The sequence below is a fragment of the Agelaius tricolor genome, unplaced genomic scaffold, assembly GCF_023055355.1.
Source record: "Agelaius tricolor isolate 1412-34295 unplaced genomic scaffold, bAgeTri1.0.p SCAF_33, whole genome shotgun sequence".
NCBI classification, from domain to species: Eukaryota; Metazoa; Chordata; class Aves; order Passeriformes; family Icteridae; genus Agelaius; species Agelaius tricolor.
In genome coordinates this window covers 3,585,058-3,605,735 of record NW_027269293.1, presented here as the reverse complement: position 1 = coordinate 3,605,735, position 20,678 = coordinate 3,585,058, and the positions used below count along the sequence as shown (strand labels likewise).

General features: G+C 50.5%; 1 protein-coding gene across 2 annotated transcripts in view; it reads left to right on the top strand.

The window, feature by feature from the left end:
- The window catches only part of MLLT1 (MLLT1 super elongation complex subunit), a 34,714-nt gene extending 14,095 nt beyond the window's left edge, over nucleotides 1–20,619 (top strand). Inside the window, exons 4-12 of one of the 2 annotated variants that reach the window (XM_071451619.1) lie at nucleotides 2,538–2,681; nucleotides 4,182–4,307; nucleotides 5,494–6,040; nucleotides 11,225–11,320; nucleotides 12,170–12,281; nucleotides 13,744–13,843; nucleotides 14,673–14,744; nucleotides 16,027–16,098; nucleotides 16,795–20,619. In XM_071451619.1, the coding sequence (XP_071307720.1) occupies nucleotides 2,538–2,681; nucleotides 4,182–4,307; nucleotides 5,494–6,040; nucleotides 11,225–11,320; nucleotides 12,170–12,281; nucleotides 13,744–13,843; nucleotides 14,673–14,744; nucleotides 16,027–16,098; nucleotides 16,795–16,923 (1,398 nt within the window). In that variant the 3' untranslated portion in view covers nucleotides 16,924–20,619. The remainder of the gene's footprint in view (nucleotides 1–2,537; nucleotides 2,682–4,181; nucleotides 4,308–5,493; nucleotides 6,041–11,224; nucleotides 11,321–12,169; nucleotides 12,282–13,743; nucleotides 13,844–14,672; nucleotides 14,745–16,026; nucleotides 16,099–16,794) is intronic. The other variant, XM_071451620.1, reaches the window with a different exon arrangement.
- The last annotated feature ends 59 nt before the right edge of the window (nucleotides 20,620–20,678 follow it).

The following is a 20,678-nucleotide window of genomic DNA, read 5'->3' as shown; positions in this document are numbered from 1 at the left end:
TTTCATGGCCAAATGAGCCACTGAATTTGAATCTGAACAATTCACATCTAGAAATGGGAATTGTTAGAAATAGCTGGGAACCACCCTTTTTAAAGCTTTTCTTGGATATAGGGCCCTTTAGAAAAGCTTATGGTCTTGGGAGCAGCCAAGTCTCTTCCCTTGTCAGTTTTTCTGTTTGTTTGACATCAGAAGGTGAAATTCTCTAAGAGCAAAGCTTGCCTTGTTTGTGTAGCTGCTGCCGAAGCAGGAGCAGATGAAGGGTGTGTAGGATTGGCTGAACAAAGTTTGTAGGGTGAGAAAGAACCTCCTGTGAGTTGCAGCAGGATGTGTGGATCCCAACATGTTATTGAGAAAGGCTTTGAAGTGTGGCACTGTGGGCTCAGCCTTTTTATTTAAAGTCAGAGGATGGGTAGGTCTGGGTCAATTGAGAGAGATTTTCCTTGGGTTTCTCCCCCCCTTCTTCCCCTTGATGGTTGTTTGGGGGGAAGAACCTTTTAGGGAGAGCCGGATGGATTAAGCTTTGGAGTGGCCTGAGCTGTAATCATTAGCTGGGCAGTGAGGGCAGTAAAGGAAAGAATGTTTATTTGCAGCTTTTTGCTTTGAGAGTTTTGTGGTGGCTCTTTTAGGAGTGCTGTAATCTCAGCTATTCACTGGGGGGGGGGGGTGGGGGGTTCCTTATGGCCTGGGGGATACAAAGGAGATTTTAATGATCAGGGCACTCTGCTGGGGCTCATTCCCAGGGCACTTGTGATCTCTGAGCTGGAGGATATCACATTAAAAAAAGTGTCTTAATTCTACAAAAAATTCAACAGACACATGAGAAATATTCTGGTGCTTGTGAAAAAAAAAAGCACCAAAAAAATGGAATAGCCAAGGTGAGAGGGAAAGGGATCTGCTGCCTCCCTCCTGCTTGGAAAGCAAATGGGCAAATGACAAAGCAGAGCTGGTAATGGGATGGCAAAACATCTCCTGACCAAAGCCTGCGACTGCTGATAGAGCCAAGATTATTTACTCTGCTGTAAACCAGGGAAAGCATTTTAGAAGCCATTATTAGGCCACATTTGGATTTCTATTCATCCTTCATTTCAGTTTATTAGGCTTTGAGGGACCCTGTGCAGCTGCTGTTTGAACTGCAGCGAGCGCACACGCAGAGCTCGCTAATGATTCAGTTAATGAGAACAGGCATGGAAAACAGGCAAATGACAGGGCACTGCATTTTGCAGGGATTTTTCTTTTTTCCTCCCATGTATCTGTTTTAGTAAACTCCTTTCAGGAGCATGTGGATTCCTCAGGACTTTATCAAAAGAGGGTCTGAATACCTGGTGTTGGCAGCACGTTTATCTGAGACTCTTCTCTGTGTCTGTTGATGCCTGCCTCTGTTTGAGGGTGAGGATCCAAGACCTCAACTCCTTGATGAAACCCTAGATGAGCTCAGGGTACTGATTTTGATGTAAACCAGGTGTAGCTACCACCCTTTGCATTGTTAGAGGTGTAGTTTGTCCAAGGAATGGCCTCTGCAGCAAACAGCAGGAACTGGGGTGGTCTGAAGCTGTTTCAACCTATTTTCAGCAAACCTAATGGCTGGAGCTGGGAGCCTGCAGTGCCTGTTCCCATCCAACAATGCCACTACACCAGGAAATGGAGCTGCTGGAAGGGAATTCTGGAAAAGACTGCTGTGCAGCTGCTCAGTGCTGCACAGGGAATGAGGCACGTGGGATGCATTGATGGAAATGTGCAGGGCACTGCTGGCCTCGCTGGGCTTCCCAGCACATTGGAAATTCAAACTGCAAGAAACATCAGGCAGTGTCCTGCCTGTCCAGATTTGTAATACACAGGAAGAGTATTTGCAATTTTGGAGGTGGGGGGGAAAAAGAGGGGGGATTTCTTCCATTCTGTGCTGCAAACGCAGCAGGTGGAACAGAGGCAGTGAGGCGCAGATGATCCCCCCAGCACTCAAACAAACTCTGGATTGCTTGGCTGAAAGTGCCCTTGCAAAGTTCAAAAGCCTGGGATATCTTCCCATTCAGGCCCTGCAATATGCATATTGAAAAGGATTTTACAAACCAAGCCATCCTTTTCCCATTGCCTTTCATCTTTTCTCGGTGCCTGCAGAGATGCTGGGAGTTCAGAAGTTGTTCCTTCTCTCAAAAAGGATTATGCTTTTCTTAATATTGATACTTAGAGTTGTTTCCCAAAGGAGATAGGATCTGAATTTTGGTGAAAACAGTAGTGCATAAAGCTTGTGAATCTGCTTTTCTGGGGAGACTTGAACAGCTTTAAGCAGACAATTTTCAGTCAAAATCTGTGTCCATGCATTGCTTTTGCAGTGAGAAGCCTCATGCCTGACTTCCTGATGAGCAATGTTAACCTCAAGCACAAATAGTTTAATTTCCAGCTCTCTGATCTCATGGTGAAAAACTCCATGAATGCAGCACTTGGTGGTTTATTTGGGATTTTCAGGAGTGACTGTTCGCATCCCCAGGCTTAGCGTGCTTGCCAAGCTTCTTCCAGTTTCCCAAAGCCTTTCTTGTTTTTAGGAGGAGCCCAAAAAGGTTTGTTTCACATATGACCTGTTCCTAAATCTGGAGGGGAACCCACCTGTGAACCACCTTCGTTGTGAGAAGCTGACTTTCAACAACCCCACCAAGGAATTCAGGCGCAAACTCATCAGGGCTGGAGGGGTAAGTGCCCACTTTGGGATCCTGAAAGGAGTGGGCTTGTTTTGCTCTGAGGTTTCTTTAAGGCCAGCAGCCTTCAAGCAGTTTTTTACATTCATTTAAAAGATGACCCAGCCAGTTTTGACTCGTGGTTGTAGGGCTGCAACACTTGCAGTAGAACAAATCCTTTGTTGGTGTGTGATTGGTGACAATTCTTTTGTCAATTTAAATGTGAGCATTAATATCAAAGCAGAAAACCCCTCTGGAAAGTGGGATCTGCTCTGGATGTTTCCTTGGTGCCAGGAGCTGAGTCAATACAGAAGAGCTCAAGGAAAGAGAGAGACTTTCAAACCATTCCTTATTATGATTTTTTTAACTCAGTAGTTGGTGCTTCCTGGGCAATAAATGACCTCTAAACCTGGCATCAGCTACTTGTGGCTTAGATAATAAAAAAATTAATGAAAAATTGGACAATGTAGAGTGAAAACAGGTTGGGGTGGGGAGGGAAGTAGATATTCTCTAAAAGGCCCAGTAGAGTATGGGTTGCTGCAGGAGCTGAACCCAGGGAAGGTAATGAGTAGTGATAGACTAAAGGACGACCCTCAAATAACTGCAGGGGCTGGGCAAATCAGTGCAAACCACAAAGCGCAAGAAGCTTTTAATGAGCCAGAGGATGTCAAGGCCAGGTTGGACAGGGCTTGGAGCAAGCTGGGGTAGTGGGAGCTGTCCCTGCCCATGGCAGGGGTGTGGAATAAGATGAGTTTTAAGGCCCTTTCCAACCCTGATCACTCCATGATTCCTGTTCACTGTGTGCCAGTGCTTTCCTGTGCTGGGCAGAGAGAGGCAGGTGCTCATTTCAGCCCTAGGATGGCTGGAACATCATCTGCTCTCTAGGATATTCACAGTGTGGTATTTTAGTCCTTGTGTACTGAGGTGTTTCAGCTGTTAATCACTTTTGATGCCTTTTCTCTGGTGGCAATTTTCCACAGAATTACCTGACAATATAGGGAAGGTAAGAAAGGAATTGTTCCATGGAGCTCAGTGCTTGGTGTTAAGATTTTGTGAAGGGAGAGACCCAAGCCCTGGTTTTTTTTTCCTTTTTCCCCTGAAACAGTGAATTCAGCTTTTCCTAAAACCAAGGAAATCTTGCTCATTCCTTCCAGATTTATCTCCCTAGCCTTTTTCAGGGGAAGAGCATTTGCAGCAGAACACACAGTTCTTGTCCAGAGCTTTATTGCCTGCCTGTGCTCAGAATATTGGCATTCCCTTTGGGAAAGACACTCGATATTGCATTGCTGCCTTTCACTTTTGTGGGTTTAATATTCTGTATTTGAGGAGTTGCCTTGAAACTGAGCATTCCATAGACAATATCTTTTTATGGCCTTTAAGCAGGCAAGGAAAAAAACATTGCAAAGATGAAGAATGGTGTGTTAATTGAGCAAGTGGCTTAACATAATCATGTGTTAATAGTTAATAGTCCGTGAGACTTTGTGCAGACATAATTTCCCTCCTCTTTATTCCCAGGTAATGGTGATGCCAGAAGGAGCAGAGACTGTTTCAAGGCCAAGTCCTGATTATCCAATGCTGCCCACAATACCTCTCTCTGCCTTCTCTGATCCCAAGAAGACCAAACCCTCCCATGGGTCAAAGGTCAGTGCAGCACATGTTTGGGTCAGCCTGAGGTGAGGGAGCCTTTCAGGCCAGGCTGCTGAGAGCTTGTTCAGCAGCTGTTCCTGGCTGCTGCTAATTCTGAACCTCCTTGTACTCTGCAGTTCAGTAGTTAATGGTCTGGAACTTCCCAAGCCTCTAGGAGGCTTTTTCATCATCTGATAGACTTCTCTCCAGGGAAGTTTTGAAAAGAAAATGAAATGTGCCAGACTGGGAATTTTTGGTGAATCGGATCGTCCTTAAAGGCAGATGAAATCCTCTCTGCTGGTTCTGCTTGTGTGTCCCTGATGCTGAGGGTGGGTTCTGGGGCTCTCTCACTGTCTGCCATGCCCTGCCCCCCCTTGGCAGGAAGGCTGAGTGGAGAGTCAGCCCTTCCCTGTGCTCAGGGCAGTGCTGGACAGAACTCAAACACACTTCACTGGGTGTTTGTGTCCTGCAGTAGCCAGGGCCTGAGACTTCCAAAGAACCTCAAGTTTTTTCTTTTTTTCCCTTATGTACTGAAGCTATTTTTGTATAATCCTACATGGGGGAAACAATCCCCAAGCAATGTGTTTTGGAGCAGATTACATGCACTGTATCAGCCTGAACAGTCACAGGTATTAACAACAATTCATTTCCCAGTGTAATTCAATTCTGATAGCCATGTTCTTCAGGGCCCTGAACACTCTGGCACTTCAGTTCTGCCTTCTGATGTTATGAAACAGAATGAAGATGACTTACCTGTTAGTGGCTGATTTAATTTTGGTCAGGAATTAAACCCTGGAAAATACAGCAGAGAAATAAAGGGCTCTGAGATGAGCTCTGGTGAAAATTGCCAGTTGCTAAAGAGATAACATTCTCCTGCTTCCCTTCCTCCAGGGTGCCCTGAGAGCTGCATCTGTGTTTGCATTCAGGTTAAACCTGAATTAAACATCTGGAGATGTTTCTAGACCTTTGACAGAGCCTGGAAAGAAGCAGAACATGTTTCATCTTTTCCTAAATGTTGAAGTGCTCACTGCCAGTTTGTGTGCAGCAGCTTGAGGGAAATGGGGATGTTTACCTGGGCACGTGGGGGTGGATTTCTGCACAGAACAAACATTGCCATGTGATTTATGGGGATGTGTTTTATCATTCTGTGCAGAGCTGCAGTTTCATACCCAGCTTGCATGTTTCTGTTGCTGAATTTTAGGATGCAAACAAGGAAAGCAGCAAAGCATCCAAGCCACATAAAGTAACCAAGGAGCACAGGGAGAGGCCAAGGAAAGACTCTGAGAGCAAAAACTCCTCCAAAGACCTTGAGAGAGAACAGAACAAGCCTTTGAAGGACTCCTCCAGAAAACCAACTGAGAACAAACTGCCTAAGGAGGAGAAGGCACCTCCAAAAGCTGCTTTCAAGGAACCAAAACTGGCCGTGAAGGAGACCAAACTGGAGAACACCTCTCCCAAGGGGGGCCCACAGCCGGAGCTAAAGTCTTCCAGCAAGAGGCCCTCCAATGTGGAGTCACCAAAGCCTAGTGCCAAAAAACAAAAAAAGAGTAGCTCCAAAGGGGTAAAGAATATCCTGGGGACATCTCCCAGAACCTCGTCTTCCTCGTATCCAGAGAAGAAACAAACCAAGGAGAAGATGAATGCCAAAGTGGAAAAGGTAAAATCTGAGAGCGAGGCCAAGGAGATCAAAAAGCCTGTGGAAATGGAGGAGTCAAACTCAGAGGATGAAACTTCTTTCAAGTCAGAGGTGAGTAGGGATTTATTCTTTACCAGAGTGTGGAAGGATGGTGTTAAAAATAATCTCTCAGAGAAGATAGAGCAGCAGATTGGTAAATGCTTAGGCTGGCTTGCCTCTCAAATAAAATTCTCCTTTGAAACTCCAGTCAATATGAAATGTTGTTCCTCCTGTGTGGTTTAGCTCCTGTTTCAGATACAAACTTACTGAGATTTATCTGCAGGCAGTCAGCTGAAAGTCAGAGTTTAAGGTTATGGTCCCTCATTGATCCCTTGCAGTGACATCTCCAGAGCCACAAGAGATACAGGGACACTTTCTGCCTGCTCATGATGGCAGTGTTTTAGAATGGGATCTTACTCCAGAAAAGAAGGAAATCATCTCAGTTTTGGTAATGAAAAAAACCTGGTATTAAAATGTAAATAAAGCCCCTCTTCCTGCCGTGGCCTGTAAGAAATGTGCCATTGGCTGAAGCTCAAAATACAACCACATGCCACTAAATCTAAATAAGTTGTGTTGTGAAACATAAAACAAATTGTGTTCTTGTACTACTATTTTTAAAAGCTGTCTAAATATTTTTTTCCTTTTTACAACTGAGAACATTCCTCATCCTCTGTTTTCTAAAAAATGTTTTCCAAAAGAAGGCAAAAAAATGCAAGAAGGAACAGACAAATCCAAACTCTTGCTACTTTTCACTTGTATATTTGTTAAAAAGGAGCCATATATCTTGTAATAGGGTTCACAGGATAATGTCATGGGAATTCTGGAACTGGTTCCTCCTGACCACTTTAAGAAAGGTTTATTTTATTAAGATGAATTTTCTAGGGACAGTTTGTATTATGATTTCATCAGCACTGTGATACAACAAGTATTGCTGTGTTTATCTGGAAGGGTTTTTCCTGCAGGACTCCCAGCAGAGGAGTTTATTGGGCAGTGTTAATTCACTCTGCAGAGAAGTCCCATCCCTGGCAGTGCCCAAGGCCAGGCTGGACAGGGCTGGGAGCAGCCTGGCACAGTGCAAGGTGTCCCTGCCATGGCAGGGTGGCACTGGATGGGCTTTGAGGTCCTTCCCACCCAAACCATTCTGGGATTTTCTGACTTCCCAGATGGATACATTTCCACATGGAGCATTAAGAAGAGGCAGTTCCTCTCTCCTTTCAGCCTTTTACCAAAGTGCAGCAGTGCTCAGCAACCCCACATTGCAATTCCAGATGTGCACCCCTGCCTGCACACCTGTGACTGTGCAGATCCCTGAGTGTCCTTCATTGTCCCTGAGGTGTCCCCATCCCCTCTGGTCCCAGCAGTGTGAGCTGGTGGTGCTGCCAGGCTGTCCCTGGAACCCAGCCTGTGACAGTGGGGCTGAGCACCTGTCCCAGTGTGGCCCTGTCCCAGTGTGGCCCTGTCCCAGTGTGGCCCTGTCCCAGTGTGGCCCTGCCCCAGTGTGGCTCTGCCCCATTGTCCCCTGCCCCAGTGTGGCTCTGCCCCATTGTCCCCTGCCCCATTGTCCCCTGCCCCAGTGTGGCCCTGCCCCAGTGTGGCCCTGCCCCATTGTCCTGCCCCAGTGTGGCTCTGCCCCAGTGTGCCCTGCCCCATTGTGCCCTGCCCCATTGTGCCCTGCCCCATTGTGCCCTGCCCCATTGTCCTGCCCCATTGTGCCCTGCCCCAGTGTGTCCTGCCCCGGTGTCCTGCCCCAGTGTGTCCCCTGCCCCATTGTCCCCTGCCCCATTGTCCTGCCCCATTGTCCCCTGCCCCATTGTCCCCTGCCCCGGTGTGCCCTGCCCCGGTGTCCTGCCCCAGTGTGTCCCCTGCCCCAGTGTGTCCCCTGCCCCAGTGTGGCCCTGCCCCAGTGTGTCCCCTGCCCCAGTGTGGCCCTGCCCCAGTGTGGCCCTGCCCCAGTGTGTCCCCGCCCCATTGTCCCCTGCCCCAGTGTGTCCCCTGCCCCAGTGTGTCCCCTGCCCCATTGTGCCCTGCCCCATTGTGTGCCCTGCCCCAGTGTGTCCCCTGCCCCATTGTGCCCTGCCCCATTGTGCCCTGCCCCAGTGTGGCCCTGCCCCAGTGTGGCCCTGCCCCAGTGTGTCCCCTGCCCCATTGTGCCCTGCCCCAGTGTGTCCCCTGCCCCAGTGTGGCTCTGCCCCAGTGTGCCCTGCCCCCGTGTCCCCTGCCCCATTGTGCCCTGCCCCATTGTGCCCTGCCCCATTGTGCCCTGCCCCATTGTCCTGCCCCATTGTCCTGCCCCATTGTGCCCTGCCCCAGTGTGTCCCCTGCCCCAGTGTGTCCCCTGCCCCAGTGTGGCCCTGCCCCATTGTGTCCCCTGCCCCATTGTGTCCCCTGCCCCATTGTGTCCCCTGCCCCGGTGTCCCCCTGCCCCGGTGTCCCCCTGCCCCATTGTGTCCTGCCCCATTGTGTCCTGTCCCAGTGTCCCCTGCCCCCTTGTCCTGCCCCAGTGTCCCCTGCCCCAGTGTCCCCTGCCCCATTGTCCGGCCCCCTTGTCCTGCCCCCTTGTCCCCTGCCCCAGTGTCCAGCCCCAATGTGTGTCCTCGCTAGCCCAGCCCCTGCTGGCTGCTGGGGACACTGTGTGTGACAGACAGGGAGTGGTGGCCGAGGCTCCTGTGGAACCCGAGCCCCAGGCACAGCTGCAGAGTGCGCTGGCAGCAGCCCCAGGCTCTGATCCTCTGCACGCTGGGGGCTGTCCCTGTCCCCAGCGCTGCCTCCTGCCTCCTGCCCCGGGGTTTCTGCCGGCGCTGCCCTGTGGGGCCGGTGGGAGCCACATCCCTCAAGTGAGGGAGCAGCTGGGGGTGAGCAGGGTTTGGGCTGGAAGCTCCTCAATCAGCTCTGCTGCTGCAGCCAGGGCATTGTGCAACAGCTCCGGGCTGCAGCTCCGCGGTGCCTCCCAGCCGACATCTCTGCAGAGGAGCAGCCCTGCTCAGAGGGGGACACTGCAGAGCTTCTCCTGCTGTTTCAGCTCCTTGGCCTTTATTCTTTTGGGGTTTTTTAACTTCTTTTTTTTGTCCTTCCCCCACCAAGTGCAGTTCCCTGAACTGGCCTCATGCTTGGCTGCCTCAGTGCTGACAAAAGGGGGAGGCAGGGGTGGGAGGCAGTGTTGCTTTTTGCTTTGCTCACATCCCAGTGACAGTCACTGAGTGTGTCCATCTGCATCCTCCTCTCAAAGAGCTGATGGCCTTAATGGCAAAAGGAGAGATTGGTTATCTCCAACAGCTGCTGCTTAGCTCCTGTTAAGTTAATTTTAAGGGATTTTAAAGGAATTTTAAGGGATTTTTAAGGAATTTTAAGGGAAGACCTGCAGATTACCAGGAATGAGGGATGTAGGATTGGAGCTCTGGGTCAGATGCAAGAGCTGTGCTCAATTAGCTTGAAAATACTGATAAAATCCCACCATGGTTTGGGTTGGAAGGGACCTTAACTATAATTCAGAGCCAGCCCTGCCATGGCAGGGACACCTTCCACTGTCCCAGGCTGCTCCCAGCCCTGTCCAGCCTGGCCTGGGCACTGCCAGGGCTCCTCTGCACACTCTGTTCTCTCTGTTCTCCACTTCCATGCTGGAATTTCCCTAAACAGCCAGGGCTGCTGCAGTGTGCCAGTAGAGCTGACATTGGAACTGTTCAATGATTCTCCTTTGCTCCTGAACCCTTCCCAAGGGTTCTAATACCATTTTTGACACATTTCCCCCCCCTTCTTACAGTGAAATAATGAAAATCTTGCCAATATTTGGTTGACAGTGTGGCCAGCAGGACCAGGGCAGGGATTGTGCCTCTTTGTGCCTGTCTCAAGGTTTTTATAGTATTAACCCTTCCTGTGTCAAATTATTTATCAGTGGCTATGTGTGATTCTTCAGCATCAGGAGTAGTAAGTGGATTCCTAGGAACAAAAGAGTGAAACTGAAATGCTGATTTCCAGGGAATTACTTTTAAAAAGACAAGATATTACAGTACTTTGAGAATCTTTAAACTAGAACCCGTCTGAGTAGCAAAAAACCCCATTTTAGGGGATTTAGGAGCTGCTTGGGGGCAGAGGGAGTTGCTGTGGCCTCTTCTGCCCTCTGGCGGTCCCCAAGGGTATTGCAGTGATTGCTGCCAGTATCGGATTTGTGATCAAAATTTCCCAATTTTACCTAAAATTCCTTCCTGGCAGCTGAACCAGTAGTTCATTAACTCTTCACTCACTCCTACTGCACAGGATCCTCCTGTTGTTTCTGCCAAGTGCTGGCACACAACTTGGGGCACAAGGGTTGGGTTGGTCTCTGTTTTCACAGTTAAACAGAGCCAGTGGATCACTCAGGCTGGTGTAAACAGCTGGGTTTAGGATATAATAATAATTTAGAATTAATTTTGGAGTCATTGATCTAGTTGAGATAGACATCTCCATGCCTGTGAGGAAAAGGGTAGAGAATTGGGATTGTTCATTGGAGAAGTGTTGGAGTGACCTCATTGTGTCCTTCTGTGCCTGAAGGAGCCTGCAGGAAAGATGCAGGGATTTTGTTGTTGTTGTTTTATTTATTTTTATATCCCTGTTTATAAGGGATGGAGGGACAGGAGCCAGGCAATGGCTCCCAGTGCCAGAGGGCAGGGCTGGATGGGATCTTGGCAATCAGGAATTGTTCCCTGGCAGGGTGGGCAGGCCCTGGCCCAGGGTGCCCAGAGCAGCTGGGGCTGCCCCTGCATCCCTGGCAGTGCCCAAGGCCAGGTGGGACAGCCTGGGACAGTGGTTTGAATGAAATAATCTTTAAAGTCCTTTCCAACCCAAACCCACTCCTTGACTCTGTGCTCCATGGTCAGTGATCAGTCTGAGGTTCAAGGGAACCTTGGTGGCTACAATAAATCCAATTTTTAAGAGGGTTTGGGTAGTTGTAGGTTCTGTGCTGCTCATCTGTCACACTCCAAAGTAAGGGCTTTAATTTAAATGGTTTTTAGGTGCTCCATATCATCATTTGGGGGGTTTGAACCTCAGGGTGTGGAGGGGTTTGATGTTGCTCCCAGGAGTGCTGAGCCATATCCTGCCAGACTTCCCTAAATGTTGTTTTTATTCACCTCACATTTGGTTTTTTCTGTAACCCCAAGAACTGTACTCAGTGATGGGGGATGCTGCACAGTGCTCAGATGCTCCTGCCTCACATTGCTTTGTGCTCTGGCTTTCTGGATTAGAAAGATTAAGATTTTTTTTTCTTTTGTTTCCCTTTTATGGGGGGTTAAGTCTGTCCAGTCCAGCCCTTCCAACTCCAGCTCCAGCTCCGACTCCAGCTCTGACTCTGATTTCGAGCCATCTCAGAACCACAGTCAAGGTGTGTTGCAAGAACAGTTTGTTAAAACCTTCCTTGTGTAACCTTAAAATGCTCAGGAGAATTCAATGTGCTTTTCCAGCACTATAATAATACAGTTTCTTGCATGCAGCCATGTGTTGGAGTTGTGATGCTTCAGCAAGAAAAGGCAATAATGTTGTAACATCATGGACAAGTATTTTTCTTCTTTTGGCAGCTAATTTATGAGTAGGGAATCCCTCTGGATTTGATTCTTTCCCTTTTGGCTTTGGCTTCTGCCTCAGTTTATAAATGTCTGTAGAATCACCAGAACAGTTCTCCTCCAATCTCATCTATGTTTTATTAAAAATTATAAATGTGCCATTCATCACTTTGCCAGTGTGTAACAGCTCCTTCCTCAGATCCCTCCACTGATAACCCAGGGAGGGAAACTGGCAACACAGTAAATGTTCCAAGTGCAGCAAATACTGTGCTGCTCCTGTCTCCAGTGACATTTAAATCAACCCCACAGGCATGAAAAATGTCCTTTTGTTCTCCTTTGGGAGGGGAGGGAGCTGTAAAGTTTGTCAGCTCTGCTTCAGCTGCTGCACAGGGTGTCCTTTGCCAGTCCCATGTCACAGGGCTCAGGGTGGGGCTGGGTTGGGCTGGGCTGGGTTTGGCTGGGCTGGGGCTGGGCTGGGTTTGGCTGTGGTGGGGCAGGGCTGGGTTTGGCTGGGCTGGGTTTGGCTGGGTTGGGGCTGTGATGGGTTGAGCTGGGCTGGGTTTGGCTGGGTGGATCTGGGCTGGGTTTGGCTGGGTGGATCTGGGCTGGGTTTGGCTGGGTGGATCTGCACTGGCTCTGCCCCAGTGCTGAATTCCTGTCCTTGTGCCCAGGCCCCCTGCGCTCCATGGTGGAGGATCTGCAGTCTGAGGAGTCGGATGATGACGACAGCTCCTCAGGAGAGGAGGCAGCAGTCAAAACAAACCCTGTCAGCCGGGATTCCAGGTGGTAACAAATCCACAGCTGGGGCTGCTGGGTTGCTTTTTACCCTCTGCATTTCAGGCTGCTCTCCATTTGCAGGGAGGAATCAAGGGGCAGATGTGTGGGGTCACTCAGCACAGAGGTGGTGGGTGATGGTGTTCACAGGGCTCTGAGGATGAGGGAAGAGATGAGGATCTGACTCCATGGTTCAGAAGGCTTGATTTATTATTTTATGATATATATTACATTAAAACTATACTAAAAGAATAGAAGAAAGGATTTCATCAGAAGGCTAGCTAAGAATAGAATAGGAAAGAATGATAACAAAGGTTTGTGGCTCTGCTCTCTGTCTGAGCCAGCTGGGCTGTGATTGGCCATTAATTAGAAACAACCACATGAGGCCAATCCCAGATGCACCTGTTGCATTCCACAGCAGCAGATAACCATTGTTTACATTTTATTCCTGAGGCCTCTCAGCTTCTCAGGAGGAAAAATCCTAAGGAAAGGATTTTCCATCAAAGATGTCTGTGACAGTGGTGGCAGCAGGGTTGGCTCCAGAGCACAAAGAGGAGAAGGCACTGGGAGGTGCTGAGCAGAGCTGGCAGGTGTCAGTGACTGAGTCCTGTCACCTAATTGTGACCCTCAGATGTCTGCAGAGCTGCTGGAGTGTGACACCTTTGATCTGCAGAGCTTGGGCATCTGTGGGGCCAGGCAGGGTGTGCTGCTCTGGGGCTGACAGGGCTCAGGAGCCACTCTCTGCCCTCCCTGTGTTGGCTGCTCCACTCTCTGCACTCAGTGACAGCTGTTTCCTGCTCCACACCCTGGGAAGAGTTGAACTTCACTTTCTTCCCTCAGGAAATGCTGTTACTGCCCAAACCTGGAGTCTCAGTGAATATTTGAACCCAAATGCTTGGCCCAGAGAGCAGCTGCACGTTGGAAATTCTGGTGGTGGTTACCAAAACAAGAAATATCCATTATTGCACTTGTCATCATCAAGGAAACAATAACAGAGGGAATTTGAAGGGTATTTTTGTAGACCTTTAGGGGATAACCAGTGTAGTTCACCACAGGCAGGATACCTGCCATATCTGTAGGGCCAAAAGAGAATAAGAATAAATAGGAAATCTCAGAGGTTACACCAGCAGCAACACAAAATCCTTTTTTTGCCTGTAGAACTATCAGTGAGCCTCTCCTGCAGGTACTTTGTGACACTGGGAGGAATTCCTGAACAGCTGCTGTTTGTGAAATGAGGTGGTGCTTAGCTGTTCTAGGGGCCTATTGAATGGCAGAGTTGAACTCTGCTCTAATGTGTCACCTAAAGCTCCCTGGGGAAGAATGGCTCACTGGAGATTGCCAGCAGCCACTGCAGCAGTCTGTGCTAAAGAAGAGAATTTCACTCAGCTCTGTGTGGCTCAGCTGGCAGCTGCTGCTGAGTTTGCTGCTGCTGCTGCTGCTGCTCATTCTGTGCTGCTTGCTGGTTTTTCAGACTGAGCCTCAGTGACAGTGACAGTGACAACAGCGCCGACTCGTGCCCGCCCAGCCGGGAGCCACCTCCTGGCCAGAAGCTGCCCCCAGCAAACAACAAGGTGTGAAACCCCTGCTCCCCTCCTGCTTTGCTCCCCTCCTGCCCTGCTCCCCACCTGCCCTGCTCCCCTGCTTCCCATCTCCCCTGCTCCCCTCCTGCTCTGCTCCTCTGCTCCCCCGCTCCCCTCCTGCCCTGCTCCCCCCTTCCCCTGCTCTCCCCATCCCCTGCTCCCCTCCTCCCCTGCTCCCCTGCTTCCCATCTCCCCTGCTCCCCTGCTTCCCATCTCCCCTGCTCCCCTCCTGCCCTGCTCCTCTGCTCCCCATCTCCCCTGCTCCCCTCCTGCCCTGCTCCTCTGCTCCCCATCTCCTCTGCTCCCCATCTCCTCTGCTCCCCACCTGCCCTGCTCCCCTGCTTCCCATCTCCCCACCTCCCCTCCTGCCCTGCTCCCCATCTCCCCTGCTCCCCTCCTGCTCTGCTCCCCCCCTCCCCTGCTCCCCCCTTCCCCTGCTCCCCCCATCCCCTGCTCCCCTGCTTCCCATCTCCCCACCTCCCCTCCTGCCCTGCTCCCCTGCTCCCCCCCTGCCCTGCTCCCCTGCTCCCCCCATCCCCTGCTCCCCCCTTCCCCTGCTCCCCATCTCCCCTGCTCCCCTGTTCCCCCCCTTCCCTGCTCTCCCCATCCCCCCCTCCCCTCCTCCCCTGTTCCCCTGCTCCCCCCTTCCCCTGCTCCCCCCCTCCCCTGCTCCCTGCCTTGGCAATTCTTCCTTGCACCCCATTTTCCCTGTTGCTGTCCTCAGCTGACAGGTGGTTCCTCCCTTTCCAGCTCTCTGCTGTGACACCCCCATGTTTCCTGAGCTCATTTTGGTCCTGTTGTTGGTTTCTTTTGCCCTCAGGCATCTGGAAGGAAAAGCCCAGAGTCTTGTAACAAGCCAGAGAAGATCCTGAAGAAGGGAACGTATGACAAGGTGTGTCCTGTGCAGAGGGATCTTCCATGAGGGCCTGGAGGGACAGGACACAGGGAATGGCTTCCACTGAAAAAATGAAATTTAGATGGGATATTGGGCAGAAATTGTTCCCTGGCAGGGTGGGCAGGCCCTGAATCCCTGGAAATGTTCCTGGACAGGGCTGGGAGCAGCCTGGGACAGTGGGAGGTGTCCCTGCCATGGCAGGGGTGGCACTGGATGGGCTTTGAGGTCCCTTCCAAGCCAAACCACCCCAGGATTCTCTGATTAAGGAGCTGAGCTTCACAGGATGGTTGGGCCTCACTGTGCACAAAACCACCTGAATCAGCCCAGCCTGTTCATTGTTCTGTCTCAGCAGGGTAAAAGCTTGAGTTTAACAAAAACCAGATGTTGAAAGGACAGGTTTTGGAGAGTGACACTGCACAAATTGTGTACATTAAATAGCTGGAGCCCCAGGTGGTGTTCATAGGCAAAATGCTGAAATTGTTGTGTTTGTTTGCCCTTTGTCTGAACCAATGGCCTGGTCACTGCTGCAGTGCTGGGCCACTTCATTAAAAGGCAGTTTCATCTGGCTTTGATCTTCTAAATTAAAGATTATTTGATGCTCTGCTTTGCAGGTTTAGTTGGAACCTTTGTTTGTTCAATGGAATTCCCTCCTTCCTTGCCTCCAGGGAGGGCAGAGCAGTGTCCATTCTGTGATTCACTGGTTCTGTGAATCAATTTTGTTGATACAGACCTGTTGCCTAAAAAACCCTAAAATTAAGAAAAAAAACCAAACCACTCTTACCTAAGAACAATCAACATGTTGAGCCTGTGAGCAATCCCTCATTTCCTGTTGTGGTTTAGATAAAACCACCTGGGAATACAGTGCACTCCAAGAATTTTGCCTTACATAGATGAAATCATTGCTCAGTAGATTGCTGGGGTTTGGTCCCTGATGCACATGATGTTTTCAGGTAATTTAGAGTTAATTAGGAAAACCCACTGATGAGGAGCTCACAGTGAGGGGTCACCAAGGTGAACTTCACCTCACTGAGATCCTTAAAGGTTCTGCCCAGTTCTTGGAGCTGCTGGTTACAGGTGTGGCTGTCATTAAATCAAAACTAAAAGGCCTTCAGAGCATTTGTACTTAAGGGATGACCTCGGTGCCCCAGTACTTGAGAAGGAGGAGGAGGCAGTAAAAAAGTAGGGAAAACTTGAGAATGTCTGAAAGGACCTCAAATTCTTGTGATCCTCACTGGGGAGGTCCCTTTGGCAGCTCCATGTGTCCCTGTTTGTGTTTCAGGCCTACACGGATGAGCTGGTGGAGCTCCACAGGCGGCTCATGGCACTACGGGAGCGCAACGTGCTCCAGCAGGTACAGACCCTGCTGGCCCTGCTGGCATCTGGGGGTCCAGGGGCTCAGCCAGGCCCTTCCACTGAGCTTCTGCTTTGCTTTGAAAGCAAAAATACCCAGTGAAAAATAAAATCAGCTGTGCATGCAAGGTTTTTGTTGGAAGTGGTGCAGGAGTGTGGTGTGGGCATCTTCCCTCTGCCATCCTGGTGGCAATCCCAAAGGTGGGATTTCCTGGTCTGACTGACAGCTTGGACTGACTGACAGCTTCCTCCTGGGGGGAGGTGGAGGGACAGGGACAGGAGCCCAGCAAGGGCTGGAGCTGGGCCAGGCCTTGGCATGGAGCTCAGGGCAAGGTTCTGCCCCCCGAGGCTGCTGGGCACTGCCCAGGCTCCCCAGGGAATGGTGCCAAGGCTGCCACAGCTCCAGGAGCTCCCAGGGCTGCTCAGGGTGGGGTTCTTGGGGTGCCTGGGCAGGGATGGGGCTGCACTGATCATCCCTGAGGGTCCCTCCCAGCTCAGGATATTCTGTTATTTTATGATTAAAAGGAAACCTGCCCACACCACTGTCCAGACTGAGCTGGTCAGGCAGGCAGGGGGAGCTGGTTTGCTTTTTTGGGAAGAGGATTCCCTTCCTGCTTTGAGCCCCTCCAAGGGGTGGGAAAGCCTGGATGTGCTCTGTACCCTCTGTGCTGTACTTACCTCCATCCCCCTCCTCCAGATCGTGAATCTCATTGAGGAAACCGGGCATTTCAACGTCACCAACACAACCTTTGACTTTGACCTCTTCTCCCTGGATGAGACGACCGTCCGCAAGCTGCAGAGCTACCTGGAGGCCGTGGCCACATGACGCTGGGCCTGGCGAGCTGGCTCTGCTCTTCACCCAGACATCCCCTCCACTGGTACCAGGACACCACCCCATGGAACTAGGCCTTCTTATCCTCCTGCCTCACCCGAAGAAGCACTGCCTTAGAGAACAGCCATGCTCTAGGAATGCTCAGCCAGCTGCACTTTTCTTGTAGGCTTCAAACCAGCGCCCGCCTTGCTGAGCCTGTCCCCAGCCCTGGCTTTGTGGGCCAGGCCCCCAGCAGAGCAGGCGTGCTGCACTTAGGCTGCACAGCGCGACCTTTTTGGTTTCCCTTGGAGCAACTGTGTTTCAAGAGCACATTTCCAGGCATCTCTGAGCTCTGAAGAAGCGTGGATGCTGTTCCCTTCCCCTGGACTCTGCCCCGCTCTGCCCCGTGGGTGACAGCGGCTTTGACAGAGCTGGCCGGGACACTGGGGACAACAGGAGGCTCCCTGGGCTCCTGCTGGTCTGCTGCAGAGGAGAGGGGCTGCATCCCAGCTCCATCCCAGCTGGGATCACCCACTGGGCTGGTGACCTGGCTCCCGGTGGGGACAGGACCCTCTGTGCTCGCTGAGGAGGCCTCTGGAACCTGCTGTCTCCTGCTGGGCTTTGGAGATGTCTTGTTTGTTGATCTGAGCTCCTAAACAAAGTCCCACTCCTTTCAGTCTGCTTTAACTGTAATAGGACTCCAAAACTGTAAGCTGTATATTTTATATATATATATATTATATATATGTATGTACTGTATGTATAAGAAGGGCCTAGTTGGGTCTTATGATCTTAAGGGTGTGTTTTTCTGTTGTTTTTTTATGGCTCTGGCAGGGGAAGGCGCTTAATAAGATTTGACTCGTTTGTTCAATGCCTCTTGTGGACAATTTGTAGTGTAAGGAAGCTGGACAGCAACCTCCAGGCATCCCATGCTCCAGAAGGGGCTCACCCGTGGTCTTTCCATTTGTCAGTGTTTGATAACTTTGCCAAAACATGTGATTGGTTTTGTTCTGTGTTCTCAAAGAGGAATCTCCTTACAGTGGCCCCTATAGTAGTGGCTGTACTTTGGGAAAACCAAAACAAGGGAGAGCTTCAGTCTTTGGGCACGCCTGGGAGATGCTGATGTAAAACACAAAGTGGGGTTGGGTTTGTTCCCTCCTCCCTCTCCCACCCCGCTGCCCGTGCAGGACAAGGCACAAACAGAAACACTAATGCAGCCCTTCCCTGGATTTCTAGTTAAACTAGGATTGACCTCCAAGTGTTGGCCAGGTGGGCATGGGCAAATCCCAGCCCTCCCTCCAAGCTGTGTTACACTCCTGGTCCCTAAATTCAGTATTTGCCCAGGAATTGCTGTTTTCCAAGGGCTGTGGGAAGCTTTTGCCAAATGGGGCACAGGCGGCGTGGGGGCCTCTCTGCTCAGGGAGGGCTGCACCCCTCCAGCTTTGCTGTCCCTTGTTTTGGGTTCCCCCTTTCTTTATCATGGAAATGTTGCAACTAATCAACTGAAGTGGCAATATGATGATAAGCTTGTTTGAGTTGGGTCATGTTGACCCGATTCCCATTAATTTTGTCCTTGTACCACCTTTCATGTGTCGTGTGTGTGTGTGTATATATATATATATATGTGGTGTATATATATATATATATATATATGGAAGTTCAAGCTCATGCCGGGTGCAAACCCTGTCACGCCAGTGATCTCAGCTCTTTTCTTTCTTGCTGGACGATGCCAGGGCTGGATAAAAAGGCCAGAGAAGGTTCAGGGCAGGGAGCAGAGGGGGAGGTGGCAGCAGGACACCCACACTGGTGACAGCCTCGTGTCTCTGTGGGGCTGTGCCAGGGGGAGGCAGCTCTGTGCCCACACTGGGCACTCTGGCGTGGGGCTGGTGGCATTGTCCCATCCCCAGAGCAGCAGGGGTGGCCAGGACGAGCCCCAGCTCCACTGAGTGCTGCCCACTCCTCCCACAGCTCCAGTCCCAGCACTTCCAGACTGTCACAGCTCCAGAGCTGCCCCTCAAGGCCCTGGAGGTGCCACCTCCGTCCTGCCCCTGCCCCTGGCAGCGCCCCATGGCCACAGCTGCCAGCACCTGCAGGAGGCTGTTCTGAGCCTGCCATGGCATCATCCTGTCCTGGAAGTGACTTTGTTGGTAAGTCTGCTGAGCATTGATAGGGATTTTGTTTGGTTTTTATAAGAAGTATTTTACACATGGATTTTTTTAGACTGTTTATAATCCCCCCCCCTGAAAACCCCGAGGTAGGATTGTTCCCCAGCAATAGTTCCTCTCCATTGTGTGCACATGCTGATTTGTTACTAAAAGGTTTTTGCAAGTACTTAGTTGTTCTACAGAGTTGATGTTTTTTGGGGTATGTGGTAGCGTGGGGAGCACAGGGGGGTGACTGCAAACCAAGAATGGTCACATTTGGGCCTCATCTTGTGTCCCCTTGCAGTTCCCTGTGTAGATCCCCTCTAGGCTGGCTGAACGCTGTTCTGAACATGCCGTGTACAGGTTCTTGTGGATAAAGTGTTTGTTCTTGTGTCACTCTTGAGAGCATGGATGGATTATTGTACTCTAGGAAGGAGGGGGCAGTGCTGCTGTGGGCATTGCTTCAGGTCCTCGAGGATGTGTAGTAGCTTGCGTTGTTAAAAAAAGGAAGAAAAAAAAAAAGAATCCCAAATTGACTTGTAGCCATAATGGTTTTTCCAAGGAAAATGGACAGAACTCTGTTCCTTTTTTCCCTGTTCCTTCGTGGTGCTGCTGCTGGCACAGGCAGGTGCTGGCAGCCCGAGGGCTTCCCGAGTTGCTGAGTTGGAATCGAGTTGGAGGTGGGCTCAGGATTCGGCTCCTCCCTCCTCCAGGAGGCTCAGGAGCCTTTCCCTGGCTCCTGCTCTGCCATGTGTTGAGCCTTGAGGCTTTGGTCACTGCCATTACCATTAGAACAGTTTCACCAAGAGAGGAGGGGAAGGCTGGCTTGGCAGCAAAGCCCGGCTTGAGGGAGCGAGGCTGGCTGAGGTCAGGCTGGATCCATGGAAGTGCAATGACTCCGCCACCCGTGGGAGCATCAGAACGAGCCAAGCATTGATGCAACAATCCAGAAAGAGTTTTTTTGTCAGATCTTGGACCGTGTTTGATGGTGGGAGAGGTTGAATCGTCCCTCCCAGAGGGGCCTCGCCACGAGCAGAGCCCAGAGCGGCTCCAGTTCCAGTTTTCCATTGGGGATGTGCTGGAGCCGGCTCTGCTCACAGGAGGCTCCTCCCTGCTGGCCCAGGGGCTCTGGTGATGCTGAGACTCCCCTGGAGCACCTGGGACAGTGAATCAGTGCTCAAAGGAGCCAGATGGGCGTTGCTTTCCTGGGGCCGGGAATAGCCATCAAAAACTGACAAGATGAGTTTGCACTCCTAAAGAAAAATGTAAGTACTTCAACTTCTAGAGAATTTTTAATTGTATTTCTGCCTAGAGCCGAGGTATTAAATACCTCAGCACCTGAGGATTTTAAAAGTTGTGTTGGGAGAAAAGTTCTTCACTCAGCTGGAAGAAATGCAGCTGAGCCAAGACTTAACTGCAAGATTAAAAAGAAAAAAACACAAAAAAACTCATGTTTGTAATACGTTACAGGATTGTTTGTCCTGAATTTTAAACTTTTTGTTAAATTTGTGGAACTATGGAGGAATTTTCTAGAAAAAGTGAAATAAAGTAAGATGGAAAAGTAAAACTTGGAAGTGTTTTTCAGTTGTTGTTTCTCCAGGGATGGCACTGGGGCTTTCCCACAAC